Source organism: Nicotiana tabacum, chromosome 16 (assembly GCF_000715075.1).
Source record: "Nicotiana tabacum cultivar K326 chromosome 16, ASM71507v2, whole genome shotgun sequence".
In the NCBI taxonomy this organism is placed as follows: Eukaryota; Viridiplantae; Streptophyta; class Magnoliopsida; order Solanales; family Solanaceae; genus Nicotiana; species Nicotiana tabacum.
The window spans coordinates 53,730,857-53,756,994 of NC_134095.1; the positions used below are offsets into that span (position 1 = coordinate 53,730,857).

General features: G+C 35.4%; 2 protein-coding genes across 8 annotated transcripts; both read left to right on the top strand.

Moving 5' to 3' along the window:
- Positions 1–1,859: 1,859 nt before the first annotated feature.
- On the top strand, positions 1,860–16,135 carry LOC107807915 (ras-related protein Rab7). Its single transcript, XM_075232816.1, has 7 exons — positions 1,860–2,100; positions 2,247–2,273; positions 2,681–2,780; positions 2,908–3,054; positions 10,952–11,032; positions 11,149–11,291; positions 15,714–16,135. The coding sequence occupies exons 1-7, from the start codon at positions 2,048–2,050 to the stop codon at positions 15,775–15,777; spliced, it is 615 nt and encodes a 204-aa protein (XP_075088917.1). The 5' UTR covers positions 1,860–2,047; the 3' UTR covers positions 15,778–16,135.
- A 651-nt stretch (positions 16,136–16,786) lies between these two features.
- Positions 16,787–22,365, top strand: LOC107808973 (uncharacterized). 7 transcript variants are annotated; one of them, XM_075232814.1, is made up of 10 exons: positions 16,936–17,065; positions 17,339–17,460; positions 17,624–17,675; positions 18,384–18,457; positions 19,224–19,325; positions 19,589–19,729; positions 20,610–20,661; positions 20,748–20,821; positions 21,513–21,602; positions 22,132–22,365. In XM_075232814.1, the coding sequence occupies exons 3-10, from the start codon at positions 17,628–17,630 to the stop codon at positions 22,166–22,168; spliced, it is 618 nt and encodes a 205-aa protein (XP_075088915.1). In that variant the 5' UTR covers positions 16,936–17,065; positions 17,339–17,460; positions 17,624–17,627; the 3' UTR covers positions 22,169–22,365. The 7 variants fall into 7 exon arrangements, with proteins under 7 accessions (XP_016489028.1, XP_016489033.1, XP_016489040.1 ...); XM_075232815.1 differs by having other exon boundaries at positions 16,946–17,065; positions 17,339–17,540; positions 22,169–22,365; XM_016633542.2 differs by lacking the exon at positions 17,339–17,460 and having other exon boundaries at positions 16,787–17,065.
- Positions 22,366–26,138: the final 3,773 nt, after the last annotated feature.

Below are 26,138 nucleotides of genomic sequence, written 5' to 3' on the forward strand. Positions count from 1 at the left end.
CGATAATATAAGGTTAACCATACATTACATATACTATTGGCGAAATACATAAACGGCCCCTTCAAGTTGTCCTCAACTATCATTTGGACACCTCAACTGAGACCATTTTCTGCTAGACACTTCAAGTGATTGTTAAGTATATCTAGTAGACACCTCACAGTGACACGGCAAGTTACATGTATTTTAATTGTGTTTGGGCGCGTGAGGTTTTTTCAGACTTTTTCTTTTTAATTTTAGAATTAAATTAAATTAAATTAATAAAGTGGGTCCCACATTATTATGTTTTTCTCGCTCAAAAATCTGTCAGCAATAGTATTAGACCTTTTTTCACCCAAAATTTCATGTGAACCTTCCTCGCCCCAACATAAATAGCTCCACTACCTTAAGCTACCACCAGAGTAGTAGCCGAAAGTTTGGCCAGAGCCTTCACTGACCTTTTTTTTGAAGCAGATACACTAATTTGATGCCACTTTTTGGTCTTAATGATGATACCATATAGATGGTGGACAAACTAAGCGATGAGTACTAACTGCATACTACTATATCCTGGAAACATAAAATCTGTGAGGGGTGAAATATTTTGGTCTTTATTTCTCCCCTTGGGTGAGTGGGCAAGCAATCGGCTCTGATACTTTTGTAGGTTCTGTTCATTGACAAGCAATTGTCATGTAAATAATGTTTCTCCTAATCATATTTCCGTTACTGTTGCAATTATTGTTGTTCCTGATTTTTTCTGGTTTGGCCTAGGGATAAAATTGCGGACTTTCATTGGAATGCATCGAATCCATGGACTATTGTTATTGCCCCTCTCAAATTGTTGGCTATGACTAACGAAGATACTGTGTCTAAGAAACAATTGTGATGTGATGGTTTCAAGGATTTTAGATTTTGTAAACCTTACAGTGGGGGTGGCGCTGGTTTTGGTTTGGAAAAAGAAGATGAAGTTGGAGGGGGAGGAGGAGGAGGAAGAGAAGGGGCGTTGGAAAAGGGTTTTTCTTCTTTAAATTCATTTTTTTTGGTTAATTTGTGTTAAATTTTAATTATAAATTACACGTGTCGTTCATTGATTGGCTCATTTGGCAAGTGTAACTCACGCATCTTGTATGCTGCACTGGGGTGTCTACTAGATATACTTAACAATCACTTGAAAGGTGCTGGAAATGGTCTCAGTTGAGGTGTTCAAATGATCGTTGAGGACAACTGAGCCATTTATGTATTTCGCCTAGATTATTTGCTACAAATAAACTAAATTTATGAATTAAGCCAAATGTATTTTATTTATTGGAGATTTTTTTTTCTCATAAAAAAAGGGATAATATCTACATTTGTTATTAACTCGATAATTTTTTAAAATTTTTATTGATGTTTTTTAAACCCCGCATAAAGCGCGGGTAAATTTACTTGTTACACCATGATACCCAACCCAAGGCCTATTAACCGTAGGCTCATAATATTATATTAGTTAAAATTCAATTAATTTAGTTCAAAATAAGTGTCATTTTAGCCAAATCAATATGGTTCAAATTAGGTGTCATGTTAGGAAGCTAAATCCACATCATGTTTTTTTTTTTTTTTTTAAATCTACTCTGCTCTAATAAATGATCTAAAAAGTTCTCAAGTGAGCTCAAGTGAGATAAATAATAATTTGCCGAGTGCTAAAGGGTAATTTAATCAAGTGACTCTTACGATGAATATTATTTAATAATTTTCTTAATGAGTTTATCACAATTTTAATCGAAAATTTATTTTGGACCAAAAGCAGTATGTAATTATATTATATAATCTAATAATTACATAACAATGGTGAAAAAAATAATACTACTCCATTACATAACAATGTCCAAACACAGTATTTGCTTATCTGTCAAACAAATCGGTGTCTGAAAATATCGAAATTGGCGCCGCTTTCCCCTGCTCTCTCTCTCTACAACCCCATTTCCTTTCTTCTGAAAATTGTCAACCCAGATTTGAAATCCCAAATTCCAAAAGGGAAAATACAAACCTAAAAAAAGGGTTCACCTTTTGTTAATTTCATTTTGTTTTCACCATGTCTATGCGTAGGAGAACCTTGCTTAAAGTCATCGTCCTCGGCGATAGTGGGTACGTTCCTTTTTTCCTCTTTTCTCTCTCTATTTATTTTTTCATTTTAACTTTGTACAATTTGAGAAATTTCTCATCCCAGGACTATTCATTTGGAAAAGTATATAATGCTAATTTATTTTCTCTTTTTTTTAATGTGTTTTCAGGGTTGGTAAAACGTCATTAATGAATCAGTATCCTTCTCTACCACATTCCCTAATTATTGGAGGTCAAGTTTTTTATTTATATTTACGAATTACGAATTGGGTATTTCGATTTTAATCGATTTTCTATTATTAGCTTCAATTTATAGTTAACTTAGTATTAGTCCCTTTTTTTTGGGCATTGCAAATACCTATAAATATTTACTCTCTCTATCAGCTTGTTTGACTGGGCACAGATCATTAAGGTAAATTAAAGTTAAATCATTTTTTAAATATTTTTTTTTGAGACATACTAAAAAGGAAAGAGTATTACATAAATTGGGACAGAGGGATGGGCTCTTTTGTTTATACTGTCTATTTGTTGTGATCACTGTTTATGGGTGGATTTATGTTTTTAAAAGTATTTGGACATGTGGGATCTTTGACCAATAGCAAAGATATGTTCACAAGAAGTTCAGCCAGCAATATAAAGCTACAATTGGAGCTGATTTCGTGACAAAGGAGCTTCAAATTGACGACAGGCTTGTAACTCTCCAAGTGAGTTTCTTGGTTATTTATATGTGAAAAATATTCTGATGTTTACGTGCTTTTAAATGCATAAGAGTAGCTGAACCATTTTGGGGATTATGTATTTGCTGAATGTGTTTGTGTTCTTGTTTGGTAGATATGGGATACAGCTGGCCAAGAGAGATTTCAGAGTCTTGGAGTTGCATTCTATAGAGGTGCAGATTGCTGTGTTTTGGTCTATGATGTCAATGTTATGAGATCCTTTGATAACCTTGACAATTGGCATGAAGAATTTCTCAAACAGGTCGAGTAATTATTCTTCGTGGATTCATTTGTCTCAGTGGTTTTTTCTTGTTCAGTGAATTAGGATTTCTTGACTGCTTTATACATTGCTATGAGTCATGTTATCGACAAGTAGGCAAACACTTCTGAGATGATTAGGATGGACATTTCTTCCTTGAATCCTGGTGGGGGTTATTTTTTGTGTTCCAACTAGGGCTAGAACTGATCTTAAGTGCATTGTTTGTTCTGTTGGTATATGGAACTCATGAGCAACTTATAATCAAAAGACCAAGAAATAAAGGCATACCTATTTAGGAATTGAATTGGGTATTGCAGAGGTTAAACTAGTTATCTGTTAGTAGAACTGCCCTCCATCTTCTATTCTCCACATCCTCTTTTGTTTAAAGCATCAAGCAGACTCGTGAACCAATTGAAGAGAGAAAATGAGAACAGAAAGAGCATTAAGTTTGCCATCTGGTTTGTTGGTGTACTACCCAAATTCTTCCGTCTAAGTGGGAACATGTGCATGAAGAATGTGCAATTCTGCAAGATGATTGGAAAAATTTACAGAAGAAGGATTTAGAGTCAAAATATAATCATGTATTTAATGCTTAAACCTTGCTGTTAGAAGACGAAGAGAGTCAAAATTGAACAAAACCAACAAAAGGACTAGCTGCTTTCCCTTCATATATCTGTCTGTAAAAATGGGAAATGGACGTCCCACGGGTGCAAACAAGTATTCCTGGCCTATATTCTCTCTCTACTGTCAAGCTCTCAGGCATACTCCCCGAGGAGCCTGGGAACAAGGAATCTTAGGTTTCCATGAACACCATTAGAAAGCCCCCAAAATTCCGACCACTCCACTGAAATTTTTCCGACGAAGAAGCTGCCACGCGCGACACCTACCAGCGATCTAGACGCCACGCGCCGGGCGCGTGAGCCCTTTTCCGGCAGGGTTTCAAAAAATTTCTTTTGGACAGCTTCATCTACTGATAATTCCGACCAGATCTGTACAAAATTTTCAGATTTCCGACAACTTTTATTTTTCCTGGGGAGCGGGGAACCTCTGTTTAGTCCAGATTTCAGTATCTTTTACATCAACAGCTCAACTGTGATTACCATCAAATACTCCTTATAATTTCCATAACCTGAGCAGCTGGGGGATACAATATGGGAGACAACCGGATTTATTTCAACGCAGGATTCAAATCTTTTGACATCACCAGATGGAATTCCAACAAAGATGTATGGTTCGAATGGGTGGAGAGAAGCCGCAGCATGATGAGACGTTCATCCATGGGCAGAAAGGCAATGGAATGGATTTGTTTTGTACTTAAAGAAGCATCGACAGATCAAATGAATTTAGTGAAGCGATGGAAGTACAAGGAACATATGACAGAACATTTCTGTACCAGGAAATTCAACGTTCATGGAAGATACATGAGCATTCTGTCACTGAAGGGAGAAGGGAGGTCTGTTATTATAATTCCAGAGTTAGCTTTGAATGCAGGTTGGAAAGACATAGCAGCTAAGATAGAAAGATTCATACATCAGACCCCCAAAATGAATCCCACAGCCCCACCTAGAATCACTGTGGACAACTACCCTTATGTCAAAGCAATCAAGGAGAGTAAATGACAATCCAATACCCTTCGAGAGGCAAAGGTCAGCATAAACAATGGAGATATCTCTGTTGTGGAACCGACAAGTAGCGAGGATTCTGGTCTACTAAAAAGATGCATTGTCGGGTTTTTTGGGAAAGAAATCAACGAGAGACCCACTTTAGCAGACATAAGGCGATGGGCTAGTGCGTCATGGAACAAAGCATATGGAGTAAACATGTATGAAATGACAGGCAACATGTTTCTTTTTGAATTTCCAAATAGATTCATGGCGAAGCAGATTATGCAAGGAGAATGGAGTTGGAAAAAGTTCAAGCTTCATCTGGAATGGTGGAGTCATACTGCTGGATGCATTCCAAACTCACAAATTGAGGAAACATGCTAGATTAGAGCCATGGGGATTCCTTTACATCTATGGTCACAAAAGATCTTCAAAGAAATAGGAGATCTCTGTGGGGGATGGATAGCTACTGAAGAAGAAACTGATCTCAAAAATCATCTTAAGTGGGCAAGAATTAAAATTGTTGGTGATGGCAGAAAGACTCCCAATGAGGTTGGGATTGAAAGAGACGGTATCAAATTTTTCATCCCAATCTGGGCTGAAAGTCAGACAAGATATGAGCTGAAGATGCAAGAAAACGAACAATGTTTTGGAATAGAGAGATATTTGAACAATCTAGTGGGGTGCACCATATTGCAAAATACTGATAAAGGAAAGGCAAATGTGCAACTTACACAAGGTTCGAGTTCGATGAATCAGAGCAGTAAAGCGACAAACAACGAGCTGAAATCATATGACTCCGACTTGGCTGCACAAGTCATTTTTAATGATCTCTCGTGTGAATTTTCTGATGATATAGGCTGAAACCTTGTATTGAGGAAATGGGAGGACCTTCTTACCTGGGGGCAAAAGAGTCTACTCCAGGGGACCCAATCCCCAATGAAAACCTTGAAAGTATGCCAAAGGCAACACTTAACAGTTGCAGTCAGCCAGAAGGTGGAGCAGGGGAGCAGAGCACAAACACAAATATGGGGGAAGATCAAGTTGGAAGTGCTTTAGAACAACTAAAGCACTTTAGCTCTATCCAAGAATGGGAAATCGAGGAGGTGAATCCGATAGCAGTTCAACAACACAATCTATTAATGGATAAAGACATGGATGCAACACTATGCATCAAAATATGATCAAATTGGGGAAAATGTTTGGAGTAGATTTTCAAGGCCATGAAGAAGAAGCATTGGAGTTGTTAATGCAAATTGACAGTTGTAGACAGGTTAGAAGGGTGGAGACAGAGTTGGAGGTGAAGAAACAAAGATTCAAAGGATCACTGGAATTAAAAGGTTTAACTTCGTTTGATGTCAAATTCAAGAGTGACGGGAAAAGGAGTAGGGGAAGAGACTTATCAATCATTTCAATATGAAGATCAAAGTAATTTCCTAGAATGTAAGAGGATTAAACGACAAGAAGAAAAGAGAGATCATAAAAAGTCAAGTGCAGAACTGGAGGACAGACATCATATGCATGCAAGAGACAAAAGTGGAGGGGGATATTAAGGAAATAGTCAGTCAAATATGGGGTGGTAGATGGGTGAGGTATGCAAGTTTAGAAGCTAGCGGCACGAGAGGGGGGATTTTGTTATTATGGGATTGCAGAGTATGGAAAGGGGAGGTGTTACAGACTGGTGCATACACTTTGACTTGCAAGTTCGAGGCTCTTTTACAGAATTTTCAATGTCACATAACAGGAGTGTATGCCCCAAATTGTAGAATAGAAAGGAAAATAGTATGGAGAGAAATTGGTGCAGTGAGGGGATTGATGGAAGGTCCTTGGGCGGTTTATGGCGATTTTAACGTTACAAGGTACCCTTCTGAAAAACGGGAATGTTCAAGGAGGTCCAAAGCGATGGGGGAATTCTCGGATTTTATAGAAGATATGGAGTTGATAGATCTACGACTTGAAGTAGGCTACTATACTTGGTTCAAAGGGGACAATCATACAGCCGCTTCAAGAATCAATAGATTTCTCATTTCAGAAGAATGGGTTGAAAGCTTCAGAAACATCAAGCAAACTATCCAACAAAGGCTGATTTCGGACCATTCACCTGTGGCTTTATACTGTGGTGCGTGGGAACAAGCTAAATCATACTTTAAGTTTGAAAATTGGTGGTTGAATGTGGAAGGTTTTGATGACAGAATTAGAGATTGGTGGACATCTTTTGAATTCTCAGGAAGACCAGATTACATTTTAGCTTGCAAGTTAAAAGCTCTCAAGGGCAAGCTAAAAGCTCTCAAGGGCAAGCTAAAAGAATGGAGCAGAGTTTATGAAGGTAATTTGGGACTGCAAAAATCAAAATTGCTAAGTCAACTAGCAGGTTTTGAGACAACACAACAACTAAGAGCGCTGACAGAGTGAGGAAAGCAGCTACTCTAATGGAGATTGAGGAACAACTCAAGAATGAAGAAATTGTATGGAGACAAAAATCAAGAGCTCTGTGGCTCAAAAAAGGGGACAGGAATACAAAATTGTTCCATCGTACTGCAAATGCACACAAGAGAAACAACAACATTGATCAACTAATGATTCGACAGGAAGTAGTCGAGGATCCAGACAGAATAGAGATTGAGATAACTTCCTTCTACAAGGAGTTATACAAAGAACCTGAAGAGTGGAGACCAACGGTCAATTTCAAAAATAGCTTAAGAATTTCTGAATCAGAAAGGGAGTTTTTATAGAGTAACTTTGAGGAACAAGAAGTTTTGACCTGTCTGAAGATGTGTGCAAGTGACAAGGCCCCAGGTCCGAATGGATACACAATGGGTTTTTTCAGAAAGTGTTGGGACATTTTGAAGGAAGACATCATGACGGCCTTCAACAACTTCCATTCTCAGGAGATGTTTGAGAAAAGCTTCAATGCAACATATATAGCTTTGATTCCAAAGAAGACAGGTGCGAAAGAATTGAGAGATTTCAGACCGATCAGTCTGATAGGGAGCTTCTACAAAATGCTCTCAAAAGTCTTAACCGAAAGACTTAAGAGGGTGGTAGGGAAAATTGTCGATGCTTAACAAATGACTTTCATCAAAGGAAGACAAATAATAGATGCTGTGTTGATTGCCAACGAAGCTGTGAATTCAAGAATAAAAAAGAAGGAACCTGGAATCTTATGCAAATTAGACATGGAGAAGGCCTATGATCATGTAAATTGGAGCTTCCTACTCAGAATGTTAGAACTAATGGGTTTTGGGCAGAAATGGAATAGATGGATGAAATTTTGCATATCTACTGTAAAATTCTCCATTCTCATAAATGGATCTCCTAAAGGTTTTTTCCATTCACACAGAGGTCTAAGACAAGGTGATCCTTTATCTCCCTTTCTATTCATTATAGCCATGGAAGGATTGAACAACATGATCAAAACGGCTAAAGTCAGTGGATGGGTTAAAGGTTTTGAGGTAAACAGGAGTGGGGCAAACAATCTAGAGATCACACATTTCCAATATGCTGATGATATTCTAGTCTTCTGTGATGCCGAAAAGGACCAACTTAGATTTCTAAGAATCATTTTGGTCTTATTTGAGGGAGTCTCAGGTTTACACATCAACTGGAGAAAGAGCAATATTTTTCCCATTAATGAAGTTAACAACATGGAGCAACTGACACAGATATTGGGAGGAGAAGTTGGGTCCCTACCAACTGTTTACCTGGGGATGTCTCTTGGCGCAAGATCCAAATCAAAAGAAATCTGGAATTCAGTCATAGAAAAGTGTGAGAAGAAGCTGTCAAGATGGAAATCACAATACCTATCTTTGGGGGGCAGGCTAGTTCTAATCAACTCAGTATTAGACTCACTTTCTACTTATATGATGTCTTTGTTCACAATTCCAGCAGACATTTTACAGAGATTGGACAAACTCCGAAGATCATTCCTTTGGCAAGGTAATAAGGAGAAAAAGGTCTTCCATTTAGTTAAATGGAAGACACTCACAATGGATAAAAAACAAGGTGGTTTAGGAATAAGGAATTTGAAGAATCATAGCAAGGCTCTTAGAATGAAATGGTTATGGAAGTACTCTCAAGAACCCCAATCTTTATGGGGCAAAGTGATCAAAGCAAAGTATGGTGAGGAAAATAACTGGGTGTCAAAAAAAGTCAGAACATCATATGGAGTAAGTGTATGGAAATCCATGAGAGAACTTTGGCCTATAATGAAGAATCACTCCTCCATAAGAGTGAACAACGGAAGGAACACATCATTCTGGAATAATAATTGGTTGGGAAACGGAAGCTTAAAGGAAAGATACCCCGATATATTTGGTTTAGCACAAAACCAGCATAAGACAATAGCTGATATGAGGAGTCATCAAGGATGGGAAATCGCTCTAAGAAGACAGTTGAATGACTGGGAGATAACAAGATTAGCTGACCTTTACAAAGAGATAGAAGCATTTAAAGGATTACAGGAGGGTTTTGATTCACTTTGGTGGAAGAGGCACAACAGAGGGGTTTACCGGGTGAAGGATGCATATAAGATTTTGAATCATAATAATCAACAGGTGGACCCATGGCCTTGGAAACATATATGGAAAACAAAGATTCCATACAAAATAGCTTGCTTCACTTGGCTACTAGCAAAGGAGGCGGTATTAACCCAGGATAATCTCATAAAAAGGGGAATTTCTCTGTGCTCAAGATGTTTTCTGTACGGGGAAAATGCTGAAACTGTCACACATTTGTTTCTACATTGCAAGATCACAGACTAACTATGGAAAATTTTTATTAGTCTTAGGGGCATTTCATGGTCAATGCCATACAGGCTTAAAGATGTCCTTTATAGCTGGGAAGAAGCTGGAGCTGAAGCAACTAGTAGAGATAGATGGAGGACTGTCCCGGCTTGTATCTGGTGAACAGTTTGGAGGGAAAGGAACAATAGATGTTTTGAAGATAGAAGCAATCCAGTGCAGAAGATCAAACTCAACTGTATTCTTCTTTTTCGTTTTTGGTGCAAACAGATTTACATAGAAGATACATTGACAATCATAGACATACTAGGATCTTGCTAGGTCTCGAATTAGAACATCTACTAATCCTCTCCATGTAAATCTGGTTTTTCAGTGCAACCTATGTACTGATGTTTTTAATATATACAATAGTTACCTATTCAAAAAAAAAAAAGAAAGGGAAATGGACATTAGGAAATAAGGTCATTTTTGTTGTGTGTATATGTAGAAATGGGAAATGGACTAGCTGCTTTCCCTTCAAGCATTAGGGTTGTAGGTTAAGGGGTAGTAGAGCTTTGCTTACTTCATACCGGGGGTGAGGCGGGGTTGGATTAGGGTTGATCTTAGATAGTTTGCAGTTTATGTTGAATCCACACTATCCTTGTTGTTTATCTTAGCCCCGGGCCTTAGTTACTGGTTACTGTTATTGCATGTCATTTATCTTTTGGTTGTTATGCTTCTGTTACTATTACGGTTTCTACTGGAGTTACTAATGAATTGTTTCCTTCTTTTTTCTTTTTCTGAGCCGAGGGTTCTATCGGAAACAGCCTCTCTGTCCTATCGGGGTAGGGGCTTGTCTGCGTACACATTACCCTCCCCAGACCCCACTTTGTGGGATTTTACTGGGTTGTTGTTGTTGTATATGTAGTAATGAGAATACACGCATATGCAAACATATAATTATAAAAACCAAACAGTATAGTGCAGCGTTTTGTTTAGTGATCTCCCTGCAGATGAATCAATGTGCCATGTCTCTGAATTTGGTCGGCTATATGAATTCTTATAGTTCATGTTGCTCCATTTTAAGCTCATCTCCGTCCTATATTATGTAAATTAAAAATAAAAAGCACTAGAAGTTATCCGTATTTTCCACTAGGCATAAATCTGACTCCTAGACAATAATGAACCTAAAGTAATCATACTAACATGATTAAAACTTAATCCCAACTCATTAATATGGCCTATATATATCTTTTTCTTCCATCGTGCCCTATATTTTACTAGGCCTGCATGTTTTACAAGAGAAATTAGTTTTAAGCCTAACATTGAGTAGTTTATAGAAGTAGATGATTCCTGCAATTTCTTTCCTGTGTAAGATCCCAACTAGTAAAGTTTTGGGATTATGCTGTGTATCTAAAGAGTTTTCACATATGGTCTATATGTTCAGATCTTAATTGGACTTCTTCTGGTGTAACATTGGAATGTATTATCATCTCGTCATGCAAATATTGTGTTGGTGATTGTTGAATTAAGACTAGCTCTGTTCCATGTTAACCGACAGAATTTGTTGATATGCAGGCTAATCCACCAGACCCTAAAACATTTCCTTTCATATTACTGGGGAACAAGATTGATATAGATGGGGGAAATAGCAGAGTGGTAAGACAAACGTAGTGCTAAAGTTTTCAAGTTATGGTCTTTGGATTCTATGAGAGTTTTCGTTTTCATATTCTGTGCGACATTTGTAATTGATTTATCTTTTGCATGCTGAACAGGTTTCTGAGAAGAAAGCAAAGGAATGGTGTGCTTCAAAAGGGATACCTTACTTTGAGACATCAGCAAAAGAGGATATAAATGTTGATGCTGCATTCTTGTCTATTGCAAAAACTGCTTTGGCCAATGAACACGAGCAAGATATGTGAGTATATGTGAATTTGAATATAAACAAGAGCATTGTTTGTTGGTTGTTGCTTGTATGAGATATGATGCTTACATACCTATAAACTTAGCGGTAACGATAAGATGAGCCAGCTTAAGTACTGAGAGCCCAAAGATAAGAAAAGGGCAGCCCGGTGCACTTAGCTCCTGCTATGCGCGGGGTCGGGGGAAGGGCCGAACCACAAGGGTCTATTGTATGTCAAGCATATTTATTCTAACATGTGACCCCTTGAAAGTAGAATGTTTTCTAGCGGGCGAGATGAAACTAACCTTAAATTTTCGTTGATCTTGGCAAAGATGTTTGTTTGGTTTTTGTTTTCTCAAAAGGTTTTTAGAAGAAAAAGAGGAAACCATGTAAAAAAAAAACTTAGCCAAAAAAAAGAGACTAAGAGTTGTTTTTAGATCAAGGTAAACATTGCAACATTGAAAAAACAACTACCTTGCATGTTTTTGTTTTCTGTAATTCTAAAATCCATTTTTGAAAAGCTTCTCGAAGCAACCTTCAAAAAATTAACTGTCCAAGAGCCATCTAAAAAACTCTTTTCTTGTTACATGCAAAAGATACTACTTGAATCATAGAGCTTCCCCAAACTTTCATGTCAAGTTTATGATTACATATCTCCAAAAATTTAAGTAATATTGATGCTTCGGAAATTCTATACTAAATGAAGTGCTACATTTTTAGCTCCATTCAGTTTGTAGTTGGCCACTTTTGAATCGTGCAGTTTGTGTAAATTTTTTAAAACTTGTTTTCAAGATTGATCTTGGAATGAAAGGCTAACCCGACAGTTCCAAGGTCGAGCTTTTGAATGTTGAAATTGATTTGCTCTGATGTGCAAAATTTTATCATCTAAGGTATCTGGATAACCAAATATATGGAAAAGTTACTGCTGGAACTAGAAAGATGATTAACTATGCACTCTCCTGCTATTTCATTCATTTGTCTTTAATGAATCGATGTGTTTAAGACACGGAGATGACTTTGAGGCAATGTGAAGTGGTGGTCTGTGGGTGTTCAACCAAACTCCAAAGTGCAAAAAAGTTTGTTAGAATATCAAGTGAATATGTGTCTAGATTCATACACATCTAGATTCATTATATTTGAACAAAAAAAATCATATACAATATTCTATAAGATATCTTGGGTATTCTGTATTTAATCATACAATATTTACTTACCGTGTTTGTATAAAAATTGATTACCTACCATATTGTACATAGAATAAGACTCCTAGATAAGGAGCATGTATTTTTTTTATGACCGAGAAATCCGTCTGAGGCCGATCCTTTGGACCAACCGCACCCTTCGAAACTCGGTGGATAATGGGCCCGCCCCTCTACCCTTCTCCACTTAAATACCAGACTTTGCTCTGCATGGTGTGGGGCTTGAACCTGTGACCTAAGACACAAATCCACCACCCTTTGCCACTTGAGCTAGATAAGGAGCATGTATTATACATCGTTTATCAAGTCAATGAGAAAATTTTCTATTTTTACATGGTATCAGAGCTTTTACAATATTTACCTTCTGCTACCGGCCACTGGTACTAGCCAATGCATGCTGCTCGCTGGGCAGTGTTATCTTCTTTTGTTCTTCCTTTTGGTGCCCGATGACCACCCTCTCTCCTACAATTGGCACCCTTATCTCCATATAGCCATTCATGGGTCATTCCTCTCTTTTAGGATTGTTTGTGCACCAGCTCATCTTTTCGGTGACTGGTGCTGCTAACTTTTATGCAACCGACGCTGTCCTCTAAACTTTGAATTTCTTCAGTATTCTGCCTATTCAAGTTACATTGATATTGTTTTGGAAATATGCAACACCATATCTTTTTTTTGGTAATCGAGAATGTATTTTTTTCCTTGTGGTTCAAGAAACACTTTCTTCCACGAAACATTTGCCAACAACTTTCTAGAGGAAAGAATTGCAGCACTGTTTCTTTTTTTTGGTGATTGCGAAGTCAACTTTCCATGTTTAAAAATAAGCAAACTCAAGTTGGTTTTCCCATTTTGAGTTTGAGGGGCCATGTTTGAATATCAATTGAATGTATCTAGATTCATATACATCTAGATTTTTTGTACTTGGATAAAAAATTTATATAGAATATTCTATAGGATAACTTGGGTATTCTGTATTTAATTATTGAATATTACTTATCTTAGTAGTATAAGGATTGGTTAGCTATTATATTATACATAGTCTACGATTCCTATATAAAGAGCATCTCTTGTACATCGTTAATCAATTCAATGAGAAGTTCTTTTCTATTTTCACATGGTATCTCATTGACTTGTTTAACAATGTACAAGAGATGCTCCTTATATATGAGTCTTAAGCTATGTACAATATGATAGGTAATCAATTCCTATACAAATAAGGTTAGTAAATATTCTATAATTAAATATCAAATAACCTAAGGTATTCAATAGAATTTTCTATATTATTTTCCTTATTTAAGTATAATGAATCTAGATGTGTATGAATTTAAATACATATTCACTTGATATTCTAACATGCCCTCTCAAACTAAGAATAAGGAAAGCAACTTGAGTTTGGTTATATAAAAAACATACAATGTTGATGCCGAATTCTCTCTAGATTCATGCACAATCACAAAATATAAATGCATTGTTGGAATTATTTCCTCTGAGAAGTTGTTGGTAACCGCATAATGTGCTCGTTGAACTACACAGAAAAAAGGATCTTTTTTCAATCACCGAAAACAAATATGGTTTTGCAAATCTTTAGGACATCGATCGCATAAAAAGTAACGTCTCTCGCCAGAGAAATGAATGGTGCTTGAACAATCCTAAGGAGAGGAATGACGCGTAAACACTCATCTAGATGTAGGGTCACCAATTGATGGAGCGAGGAGTGTCATCAGACAATAAAAGAAAGGAACATTGGCCAGGCAAGCAGCAGTTTTGGCCACACTGATAGCTTCCGTAGTCTCTAGATTGTGAAGGCTCTAATACCAAGTGAAAAGAGAAATATTAACAATGTACAAGAGGTGCTCCTTATGTAGGAGTCTTAGGCTATGGACAATTATGGTAGATAATCAATCCCTATACTAATAAGGTAAGCGGATACTTAATAGTTAAATACAGAATATCCTAAGTATCATGTATCATATTCTATATGATTTTCCTTATTCAAGCTATGAACTTAGACATGTATGCATGTAGATACATATTCAATGTTGATACATATTCACTTGATATTCTAACAGTGACCAATACCAAGAGAAATTGAAATTAGAAGTGAAGATACCAGAAAACTCGGTTTGACGGTTTGAGTGCTTAAATAGTGATAATTCTTCAGTGATCCACCTAACGCTGTCAGTATAGCCGTTTCACAAGGGTATGCAGATTTTAAGTCTTAGGTGGCAGAGCTTACCATTTGACCTGATAATGTAGCTAAAAAGTTCAATCAATAAGGTGAGGTTAAGCATGGTTGGGTTGTAAAGGACCAGACTTTTGATGATGACTCCAGAGAGTAGAGTCGTCAACTATTGACATCTTCAATAGATTTTGTGGCTATACTTGTGTTGATTTGGGAGATAACTTAGACAATGGTGACTTTGTTTGGTTTCACTAATTTACCTGCCTAAAAGCCTGATACTGAAAAATAGAGTCGATGATATGTTAGAGTTGATTACACAGGCTTAACAGATAAATTTTCTATTCACTGCAGAATTTAGGATCAGAAGGAAGTGATGGACAGTAGCATCAGTTTTTCATAGAAATACTACTTCATGCTTTTATATTCTGTAGCCTTTGGCGTGCCTGCAGGATACAGATGTTCTGTGTTATCAGGGAAGCTTTAGTGGTCTATATATTTTGGTGCAATGATCGCTGCTCTACTTTCCATAAAACAAATGGAATATGTTGTGGTAGCTCAAAACTCAAGTAACTCTGACATATGGTTCATAAAGAGTTCAAGAGCTCATAGATTTGTTGGAACGTCATTTCATCACAGGATGTTCTACCATGGTGCCTGCTGCTTCTGTAACAATGAAAGTTTAGACAGGCAATGGTTGGTTATTAGGATAAACTCCAATGAATCTTGTTAGAGTGCATTTCTAATAAGATAATATCACTTTAATCTTTGAACCTGAAAAAGTATTTTTCGGAAATCGGAATTAGTATATCTCTGATAATTATGACAGCAGTACGTTAAATGGTTTTCCCTGAGTTTTCTGTACAGGGCGTAGAATAATTGAGTAATAATATCCTGATTGACTATCGACTATTAATAATATAGCGACTATGGAAGTGAAAATGCATTTTGGTAGGCCAGATAGTGAACGTACTCTATGTTCCTCATCCCTCTACCTTCAACTACTGCATTTTGGCTGCTAGGGAACCTGCATATACTAAAATCTTGTGTTCTGTTTTCCAGATACTTCCAGGGCATTCCGGAGGCAGTTTCAGAGACGGAGCAAAGAGGTGGTTGTGCATGTTAAGGTGGATGAAGCAATTTCATTGAGTGCTATATGTAATCGCTGTTGTTGCCTATTTTTCCTGCAACAGTATCGTTACTCTCAGGCCGTAACCATTCTTTTGTACCCATTACTACATAACTCTTCACTTAAGATTGCATATTCTATTGATTCCCTCAGTGTTGTTTTGGAAAGAAATACATCTTTGTCACATCCAGATACTGGAGGTATAGGAACTCAGGAATGTCTCCTTGTATTGCAGTTGGCTCTGAGAAAGATTCTAATTGTGCATTTTGCCGTACCCTGGGTGGTTGGATTTTATTGTATACTCTGAAAACTGTATTTTTCTACATCTACGTATAACAATGAGTTGGATTGGTAACTGTTACTGTGCTTCATTCCATGAACTTTCAGTTAGACGAAATTATTAGTTATGCAAAAAAATTGCTGTTTGCTTCATTCATGGAGCGGATGAAAAATTACTATCTTTTCTTTTTGAAGCTCAGGTATGCAGAAGTAGCACCAGATTGTGTAAGTTTACAGGAGACTTAAATGAATGATATTATACCAATCTTCTGGTTGCACATGACTAAATAAATAACAATCATGTTTCAGTATAACTCGCTCTAGATAATATAGATTATAGTGATGGGCATGAGTATTTTCCAGATGATTTTTTCAACCTAAAACTTTGAAGTCACTTGGATAGACCTTGAAATATATTTTGTAGCAAAAAACTAAAATAGGTTGATCCACTATTAAATTGGATATAATTAATCTTGGAAAATATATATTTTTTGTTGTTTTTATTGAATAGGAAAAAAAAAAGAAAAGAAAAGAAAAGGCAATGATGTGCTTCCAATCTCTGCTTGAATGAATTAAATATTAGTGTACCAATTGCTTTCTCCACGTGTTTATTTCCTCCTTTTTTTTTTTTTTTTTGGCTTGGAAAAAAAAAAAGAAACTTTAATTTGCAAAAATAGTATAGTACTCCACCTTTTATTTAATTGAAAGGGAATAAAGTAATGAAATGAAAGACTTCCAAGTATGATCAACAAGAAGCAACTTGTTTCCATTATTATGACACAAACTCAGTGGACGTGGAGCAATGAGCTTCTCACATTTTGTTTCCTTTATCCATTCTTCCTCATTTGCAAAAGTGGTAGACGAAGAGACAGTAGAGGAAGATGGGAGTATCATTGGCAATTGCATTAAAAAGTCTCTTCGCCGTGTTGGGATGTTTGGCCTCAGCCGTCGTAATCTACACTGTCGTCACTGATGGCCTCCCTTTCCGCTTACAACTCCTCACCCCGTATTTTTTCTTTTCTCACTAATTATTCTATTTTTATTTTTTCTTGATTGGTATAAAAAAGTTTGTAGACTTTGTTGAATTATCTAAAAGCTTAAACTGTTTTGAAAGAAAATACTTTTATTTATGTGAAAATTTCTTTTTGATAAATAATATTTTGAATTCAGGAGTTCTATCTTCTCTATTACTATATTAATTTATGTGAGCACCTTCAAGCTGTTAGAAATTAGGCAGTTTATATTTATTTAATTACGTCTTAATTGACTTATGTTATAGTAGCAATTTCGTGAGAATGGTCAGGAGAAAAGAACTAGCTACGCATTTAAAAAAAAATGGCAGCTCGGTGCACAAAGCATCACATATACACGCAGGGTCGGGGAAGAGCCGTACACCAAGGGGTATGATGTAGCTTACCCTAATGCTTCATTAGTGAATGCTTCCACGGCTCAAACCGTATAGGTCACATAGAGACAACTAGGTATTGAGAATTTGGCTTTCAAAAAACAGTTTAGTTCCATCTGTTTTCTGAACAATTGGAAATTGGTGGAATGGATGTTGCAGGTGGATGGCAGCAACCTTGATAGATTTCTACATCAACATTTTTGCCATAGGGGTATGACATGATTATTTTTTAGTGCTTCTCAGTGTTTACTCTCAAGTTCAATTGCTTTTTATTTGGTACAGTGTCACTAGCATTGGACATTAAAGAGAGCATGTTTGAATTTGCCTATATACGAATAGTTAAAACTCAACTAGCTTTCAAAGCTAGTGCCAGTATAATATGATTTGCCAGTAACTAAATGTTACTGTGGGAAATGGAAGAAGTTTAACACCAATAGAGTGAAGGCTTTCGCGTTTTTATCCATAGCCTTAGGCTGAGAATTGATCATGAAGGCTTTCGCGTTTTTACCAATAGCCTTTAGCTGAAAACTGAGCATTTCTTTTATACTTCATTAAGAGCCTCAGGCATTGTCCAATACTACTGTAAAACTAGCATCTTACAGTCTAAATTTTTAAGACATAGCCTTAGGCTGCATTTTTCTTTTGCACTTCATTAGGAGAACTAGCTACTGTGCAAAGACTACTGTAGAATGTCATCCTGCAGTTTAATTGATTAGGAAAATATCTAACCTGTAGTTGCCTCTTATATCTCTTTATTTTTGTTGGGTTGCATATTTGAGGTCCTTTAGTTTTCAATTGCTTTGACAACACTTTTGTGATTCCAAGATATTGGTCTGAATGCATCACATATTGCTATGTTTCTCTGCTCTTATCTCCAAAAGATTTGCTCTCATGTTTTGGCATTGTGTTATCATATTAGTCCTGGGTTGCCTACAAGGAATCCAACTGGATTACTTCACTACTTTGGGCGGTCTTGCTGTTCTGTTTAGGAAGGTATGCCTAACTTATTATTGTATACAAAACAACTTTACCAGCAATGTACTTTTTAGTTTAGATGATGACTGTACTTCAAGCTTTCTCTAAGTATCTTTTATGAGACTGAATTCTCGGTTGCAATTTTCACATATATGAACAGTGTGACCAATTAATCGGTCAACTATACCTCGATCCCATGCAACATGAATCCTCTACATATTCTGATATATTCTGGCCCATTTCATTCTAGTACTAGCATGAAATTTGTCTCGTAAGGCAAAGTTTTAGAAATTCTCTAATAATCTCCCTTATGACCCTAATGTCTGTGTAACTGCAAAAATTGATCCTCGGCCCGCACTAATTGGTATTGTTACATGGATCTTTGCTGCCATTATGTTCTCCTCCATGTGATATTGGCATATTTCATTCCCTTTTAGCACCTTCAATCACCATCATGTTGCTCCAAGGGACTGGTGTATTTGGAGGTTGCATAAGGTATTGGCAAACTATTACAGGCGCCTTTCTCTTGTTATATCCTCTATGTGTGAGATTGCACATTTATCTTAATATCCTTTGGTATCCAGCATTCCATAAGATAAAATTCTCTTAGATTCTATTGGCAAAGAATATCTTCCTTTTCAGTTTGTATTATCCTTTTATGGCATCAGAATGCCATGGTGTTGTTGCCCTTAACGGTGTTCAGACAATATTATCCATAAACGTTTATCAGTTTGTGACTATATATTCAGGGATGGTGATAACCTTTTCTCCAACCCCTTCGCAGCATTACTACATGCGGCTACATTGTCTTGCAGTTCCTGAATCTTTCAACTCAAGAATCTATACAGGATCCAATTTACTTTGTCCTATTACGACGCCAGAAAAAGTAAGTTTCTGATATTGTATGTTTCTTTCTATTTGTACAAGACCCTGCAGTAAATTATATTATCAGGTCATGTGGTTGTAGGCTGTGTAATAACCTACTCTTTGCAGAAAAGAACTGTAGTAAAACTTTAACTGATACAAATAAGTGTTACTTGGAGTTTGAAGCTCCATCAATGTTATATCATGATACACATCTATTTGTGTTAGTTTTCTTTCTGAAAATGAGCTTAACTTATAATGACCTGTTGAAATTTTATGATTTAGGACTGAGACAGAACAAAGGAGGAAGTGTTCTCTTTTAACTGCAAGAATTCTATATCTTGTTTTGGGCTGTCTGATGCTAGGGACACTGATTTACACCATTGTAACCGATGGTTCTCCATTTCGCAGAGATGTTTTCACTCCGTAAGTTCTTTACTTATATGATAGAATAGCTTTATTACTGCGATTCCGCGGTTGGGATAAGGTTACTGAGAATGACTTGCGCTCTCAAAATGTATAAATTGTTTGTCTGATAATTTGATTGCGTTGCTCAGTTTGCATGGACAAAGACTGTTGATGATATCTTACCTCATACTATCATAATACTATATGAACTTAACATATATAAAAAAATTGACTGGATTGATCTATGTTGAGCTTTCTCAGTTTCCCTGGAAAACATGATACTACCTTCAGTGTGACATATGTCAGATAAGTATCTAGGGAATTTCACATTATATGGTCGGAAGAGACGTGCTGTTCTGATGCTAAATTTTAATCAAAATGTTGTATTTGTCATCCTCTTCTTTGCTTTCTAAAATTGAACTTATGAAATACTTTTGAAACGAGCTTTTTCTTCCATTACATGGATTTGCTATGTACAGGCCATTCTTAGGGCCTGGATTTGGGAAAACTGTCAGTCTAGAAAGCTGTTTTCTTCTTTGTCCAAAGAGCTGCAATCCATCATTTGCAAATTTGTTTGAAAGTTTCCTCTTGAAAGCAAACTTCGTGAGTTTGTGATGAAGTGATACACGTGCATCCAAGGGTGGAGCTAGAGCTTCAGATGCGGGTTCGGCCAAACTCAATAACTTTGGCCAAACTCTGTATTTGTCTTTAAAAATTCGTTGAATTTATATAAATTATTAATTTAGAACCCAGTAACTTAGAAGGAATAGAATCCCGAACCCACTAGCTTCAAATCCCAACTCCGCCTATGTGTGCATCCCATACATTGGTCGAATATTAACTTGCTTGATATAAATCTTTCTTTGACATGCAATCTAAGAATTCAATATCCGCGTAGGTGGCTGTCAGCAACACTAGTTGATTTCTATGTCAATATTGTGGCTCTCTCAGTAAGTTTTTCAATAGCTATCTTTGCTCTTAGTCTCACTGGTATTTGAAGATTGTTGATCTTATATGTGTTACACTGTTTTACCAGGTCTGGGTCGCATATAAGGAATCAAGTTGGCTAAGTGCAGCTTTCTGGATAATACTATTAATTTGTTTTGGCGGGTATGCTTTTTCTGTTGGATTTATGCTAATATTAATGCATTTGCAGTTAGCTCCATTGGTATGACATCTTATTCATTACTCTATATGGGTGAGAGCAAACTATGAAGTCTCATTCGTATATGGTGGAACGAGGAGTTCACGAATATATGTTTGCATACCTTCATATGATTCTGAATAGAAGGGGTTCAATGATATTGTCGAAATAACTTACAATATCTTGCTTGTCTGACAAGAACTAAATTAAAATTCCAGCCTTTGCCTCTTGCAACAACTGCATTGACTAATATGCAATTTATGCCCACGCTTTGTCGCATCAAGCTTTAAGTTTCTTGAGTTTTTCTGAAGCATGAATATATATTTCCATCAAGAGTAACAATAGTCCAATCTAGTTCGTGTTTTCTGAGAGATTTAATACTAGTCTCCTAATTGCACTCCGACCTGCATATAATATCTTACAGATAAGATTTGAAATTATTAGATTTTTCTCACGTCCTCTTGAAATGTCTCTTTCAACTTCATCATATGAATGTAAGGGTGGCTTCATTATTTTCCATTGTGGGAGAAAAGTATGTTCAATGGATACGTGTGTTCAGGACGTGAGCATGTATTAGACCTGACTCCAGATGTTATAGCAATTGCACCAGCTCGTTTTGGACTATATCTAATTCAGACTTTATGTTGATTTCCTCAGCATCAGCACATGCGCCTATATTGCTCTACAGCTTTTCAGTCTCTCATCTCAAGATCCCGTCTACCTTATTCTTTTCAGCAGCCGCAACAGGCAAGTTTTTGCACCATCTGTTTAAGCGTGTTCCCCTCGTTATGACACGAGAGTTTATATGTGCATCCTATGAACAAGCAAATGATATTATTTCCTGCTAATTCAGCAGCGACAACAATAATACTGTAGTATTGCATTTTGAGCAAAAATCCCTCCTTGACATCCTTGTTCTTTTCAAGTTAAACCATATTTAAAATTTCCTTTTATTAGTGCAAGTGATTGAAACAATTTCAAGGTTGGTAAGCAGAAGTAGAAAGTCCAGAAGATAGAGCTTTTCATTTGCTTCTGTTTTTCTAATGGAATATGGGCTAACTTTCTGCATTAAGGAAACCTTTATTAAACCTGTAGTCAATGAATATATCAATGTACTTAGTAGTTTAAAATAAGAGACGAACCTTTTTCTTTGTCTTTGTATTTTACAATATTTGTTCAATCAAATATTATTTTGCGCTTCTTAACAATTCTGTCCACATTAAAAAGCATTTTTTTTCCAAATAATTTCTTTGTTTTCTTTTTCCACCATTTTCAGAAACGTACTCACCCTGTGTTGTAGTTGTTCTTACTAGAGCAGAAAACGAGTATGAAGGAATCAACTGAGTACGAAGCTTTATGGCTAATTTGGTTTTATTTGATAGTGGAACTCTTGAGCCATTTTCATTTTTTAACGAATACGTTAACATAATGGATTTGTAATATACATATGTTTGTGTAAACGAACCAGAATGTTTTCTGTAATAATTTATTTTACTGTCTTTTGTGGACTTATATTTTGTTATATCCTTGAGCAAAATGTATCCCATACACAATAGTTATTAAATTCAAGGTCAAATTTGTTCAGTTGCCACTAAAATTCGAATAAGATAATAACTCAGGGCAACCTACGAAATGCTATATTCCTATCTCTCTTTCTTTTTTTTGGTGTGTGTGTTATGAATCGTTGAGGCCAAGAAAGATATAATTAAACACCTCGGATACATAGAATTTTGATCTAAATTAATCCAGCAACAAGTTGGAAATCATTGTTTTACCTTTTAGACATTCTTACAAAGCGCAATAGAAATCTAAAAATACATATGTTCGTTACTCAACCAATTACAGGATAGTATTGTATACATTTAGTGGGTAAAGAATGTGATTCCGTCCACATTCAGGATAATAGAGTAGTTTTGTTTGCTCTAAATTTGGACATGTTACTCATTTTAGTTATAGGTAACCTAACATTTTTTCATGACAGTGTAGTTGAAATTAGATATGTATGTGACAATGAACTAATCCTTGCAAGATAGTCTTAGAGTACGCGCTTTGTCGTGTACCCAGAGACGGAACCACCTTGTCAGAAGTGGTCACGTGACATCACTTTGTCAGAAAGTTTTAGTTTATGTGTATACAAATATAAGCAAAGAGAATTATTTGAATAAAATTATGTGACACCGCTTAAACGAAAATAGATTTGTGATGGTTAAGCGCTACAATTCTCTATTCAAGATCAGGAGTTCGAATCCGAATGGCAGGTTTAATTTTTTTTAATAATTTTTGAAACTTTACATAAACTCTAATGATGTATTAGTGAGGCTTGAATCACCACCGACCTCTGTGTGGGGCTTAGTTCCGTGAGACTTATGCCCCGGATATGCCCAACTCCCAGCGTACTGGGCTCGCCTAGTAGAACTTTATGCAATTGTATATAACTAACCTTGTAAATTCTCAATTTGCTTAATAAATCGTTGACTATTCAAAATTATTTTTTTCTTAATCATAAATCATTAAGTTGAGAGTATTTTATGTCATAATTAAATAAAAATTATTGCACGTTATCCACTAAGACTGCTATGATAGTTAATTTTAAATAAATCTTTCATTTAAAAGATATTTATTTATTAACTTTTGTTATGTCTTTACTATATAATAGTCCATAATTTTTTATAATTATTTTTTTAAATTTTTTTCCACGCTTACGAGATACAATATTTATTAATTTAATAGCTCAGTATTAGCTAGAAACTATTTATAAATAATTAGTTATCATGCTATTGTATGATAAATTATGTGTCACTTTATTAATTTGTTGAAACTTAAACATAAATGATGCTAGAGAATCATATTTAAATTATGAATTATATTTTTATATAAATTTTATTTCAAATAGAAAGCATATTAAATACAAGGAGTATTTTAGGAAAAATATCAAATTATAATATCGAAATTCTTTCAAGATTCATTACTCCTTAAGAGATACATATAAGATTTCGTATCCAATACATTATTTTTTATGTTTGAGTTGTAATGACGTTGCATCTAATTTGCATATTATGATATATGTCATACTTTTCGTATTATTCGTAGTTAAATTATAATTTATAAATATTTTAAATAGATTATTTGTTATAATTTTGTGATTTTAATGTAATTTTTATAATTATATTTTATTTTAAACTATCTTAAAATTCTTGAAATCAGTAAAATTTAAAGATCCGTAGGACTTACGACCCATATCTCAGGGCTTACGCCTCGCTTCGTGAGAGGTAAAACACTTCGCCTCATGCCCTCGCCTTTTAAAACATTGCCACCGACCTATAACAAAATTAAGAAGCGACAAAAATCCATTTGAGCTGGCATCCTTTTCTTCGTTGAATTGACAGTAGATACTATCAAGCCATTCTGGAAAAAGACATATTTATAATCCTATTATGGAAACATTTAAAAAATAAAAACTCATCGTAGAGGGTTGTAGTAATATTTTGAATTATGTTTTTTGTATTATGATGTCATTATAGTAATTTATTCATTTTTTTTACCTATAAAAAACTGTGACACCGATTACAAAAAACTCTGCATACAAATTGCCATGTAGGAATTTTTACCTCCTATAGCAAATATTGATACCTTATTTATTTTAAATAAATACCTTTTAAAAAAATTATATTTCATAGATACCTTTTGATTTTTATAGCCAAATATCTATTTATGGTCATCTCCTACCCTTAAGCCATAAAATACGCTTTGTATTATTTTCCTCTCTCATTCTTTCAGATTTTTCTCCACCCTCTCTCTCTCTCAACGCCAGTCTTTCTGCATGAATACAACCACAATTCTCCACTGATTCATCTCCATTATCTCGAAAAATTTTCATTTTAGTGATCATCGACGGCGGAGAATGATAGAGAGGGGCAAAACCACCCATTGAATTCACTGTTCCTCTTCCTTCCTCAATTCATCATTGAAGGCTTGAAGGCTTTGAAGGATATATGTTTATGTGATATCCTTAATCCGTCTTTATCAATCAATTCATCATTTAAGGATATAAGTTTCTGTGATTTCTACATCTTCTGAGATATGGCATTGAAGGCTTTGACGTTGTTTTTTGCCATTGAAGGCACCATCGCCGGACCAAGGCGGCACGTTTTCACTACCAGCTTCCGGTGAGCGACGGATTTGCCAGAAATTAGGGTTTGTTCTTGAACAAAGACGACGGAGTTTGGGGCTGAGCAACTTGATTTTCTGTTAATATATTTCAATGTATTTTCATGTATTTCATTGTATTCATTGTCTTTTTTTCATTATAATTTAATATATTTCGTTGTATTCCATGTATTTCATTGTATTCACTGTCTTTTTTTCCATTGTATTTCAATGTATCCCGTTGTATTCTATGTATTTCATTGTATTCACTGTCTCGCTATATGCCATGAATGTATTCATATATTTTTTTAATTAATATAATTTATGTATTCAGATGTATTATATAATTTTTCTGAAGGTTGCTATGTTTTTGATGTATTTTTCGGTTGAGAATCTTTTTTATAACTGAAAATACAAAATTTGTGTGTTATAATTGAGTTTATTGAGTTATATTAGGAGTCTATTATGTTAATTGATTCACTTTCCGTTTTAAAAACAGTATAATCCCTTATTTCAGCCGTGAATACAGTCGGATACAGTTGAATACCAGCTGTAATCTCACGTTTCACTCCATGAATACAGTCGAATACACTCGAATACAACAACTGATTACCTGGACTTTCCTGATTCACGCCTATTTTTGCTACTGTATTCATGAATACAATATCTTAAATACATCAAATACATCTTATAACCACAAAAGAGGTATATATAATCCGTAATATAGCAAATGATATCTATAGATGACTAATTACTACTAAAAGATAGTGCTTTATGAAAATTTCTCATCTAAATAAGTATGACATTTTTTTAAAAAAAAAGTCACATAAATATTATTTTACGAATTATATTTGAGATATTTATTAAATTTAAAGGAAGAAAGTGTAAAATTATAAAAATAATGATTAATGTCCATATTTAATTAACGTAATAAAGAAAAAAACTACCCCTCGTAAAAATCCTTAAAATCTTAAATATCAGTTCCACTAAAACTAAATTATTAATTATAATTAAGATTTTTATTCAACAACAACGGCACTTATAATGATTAAGAAGGGTAAAGTTGATACATATTTTATGTTAATATTTTATATTTTTATGATATATAGTGTCAAATATAGATAGATAGATTAGATT

Bases quoted from the DNA above. Each gene is read 5' to 3' on its own strand.
- LOC107808973 (XM_016633542.2), top strand. From the start codon at position 16,941: ATGGGAGTATCATTGGCAATTGCATTAAAAAGTCTCTTCGCCGTGTTG. The intron at 19,730-20,609 runs GTAAGTTCTTTA...ATATCCGCGTAG, and splicing joins CGCAGAGATGTTTTCACTCC to GTGGCTGTCAGCAACACTAG. The intron at 20,822-21,512 runs GTATGCTTTTTC...TGATTTCCTCAG, and splicing joins CTATTAATTTGTTTTGGCGG to CATCAGCACATGCGCCTATA.
- LOC107807915 (XM_075232816.1), top strand. From the start codon at position 2,048: ATGTCTATGCGTAGGAGAACCTTGCTTAAAGTCATCGTCCTCGGCGAT. The intron at 2,274-2,680 runs GTATCCTTCTCT...CCAATAGCAAAG, and splicing joins AAAACGTCATTAATGAATCA to ATATGTTCACAAGAAGTTCA. The intron at 2,781-2,907 runs GTGAGTTTCTTG...CTTGTTTGGTAG, and splicing joins ACAGGCTTGTAACTCTCCAA to ATATGGGATACAGCTGGCCA.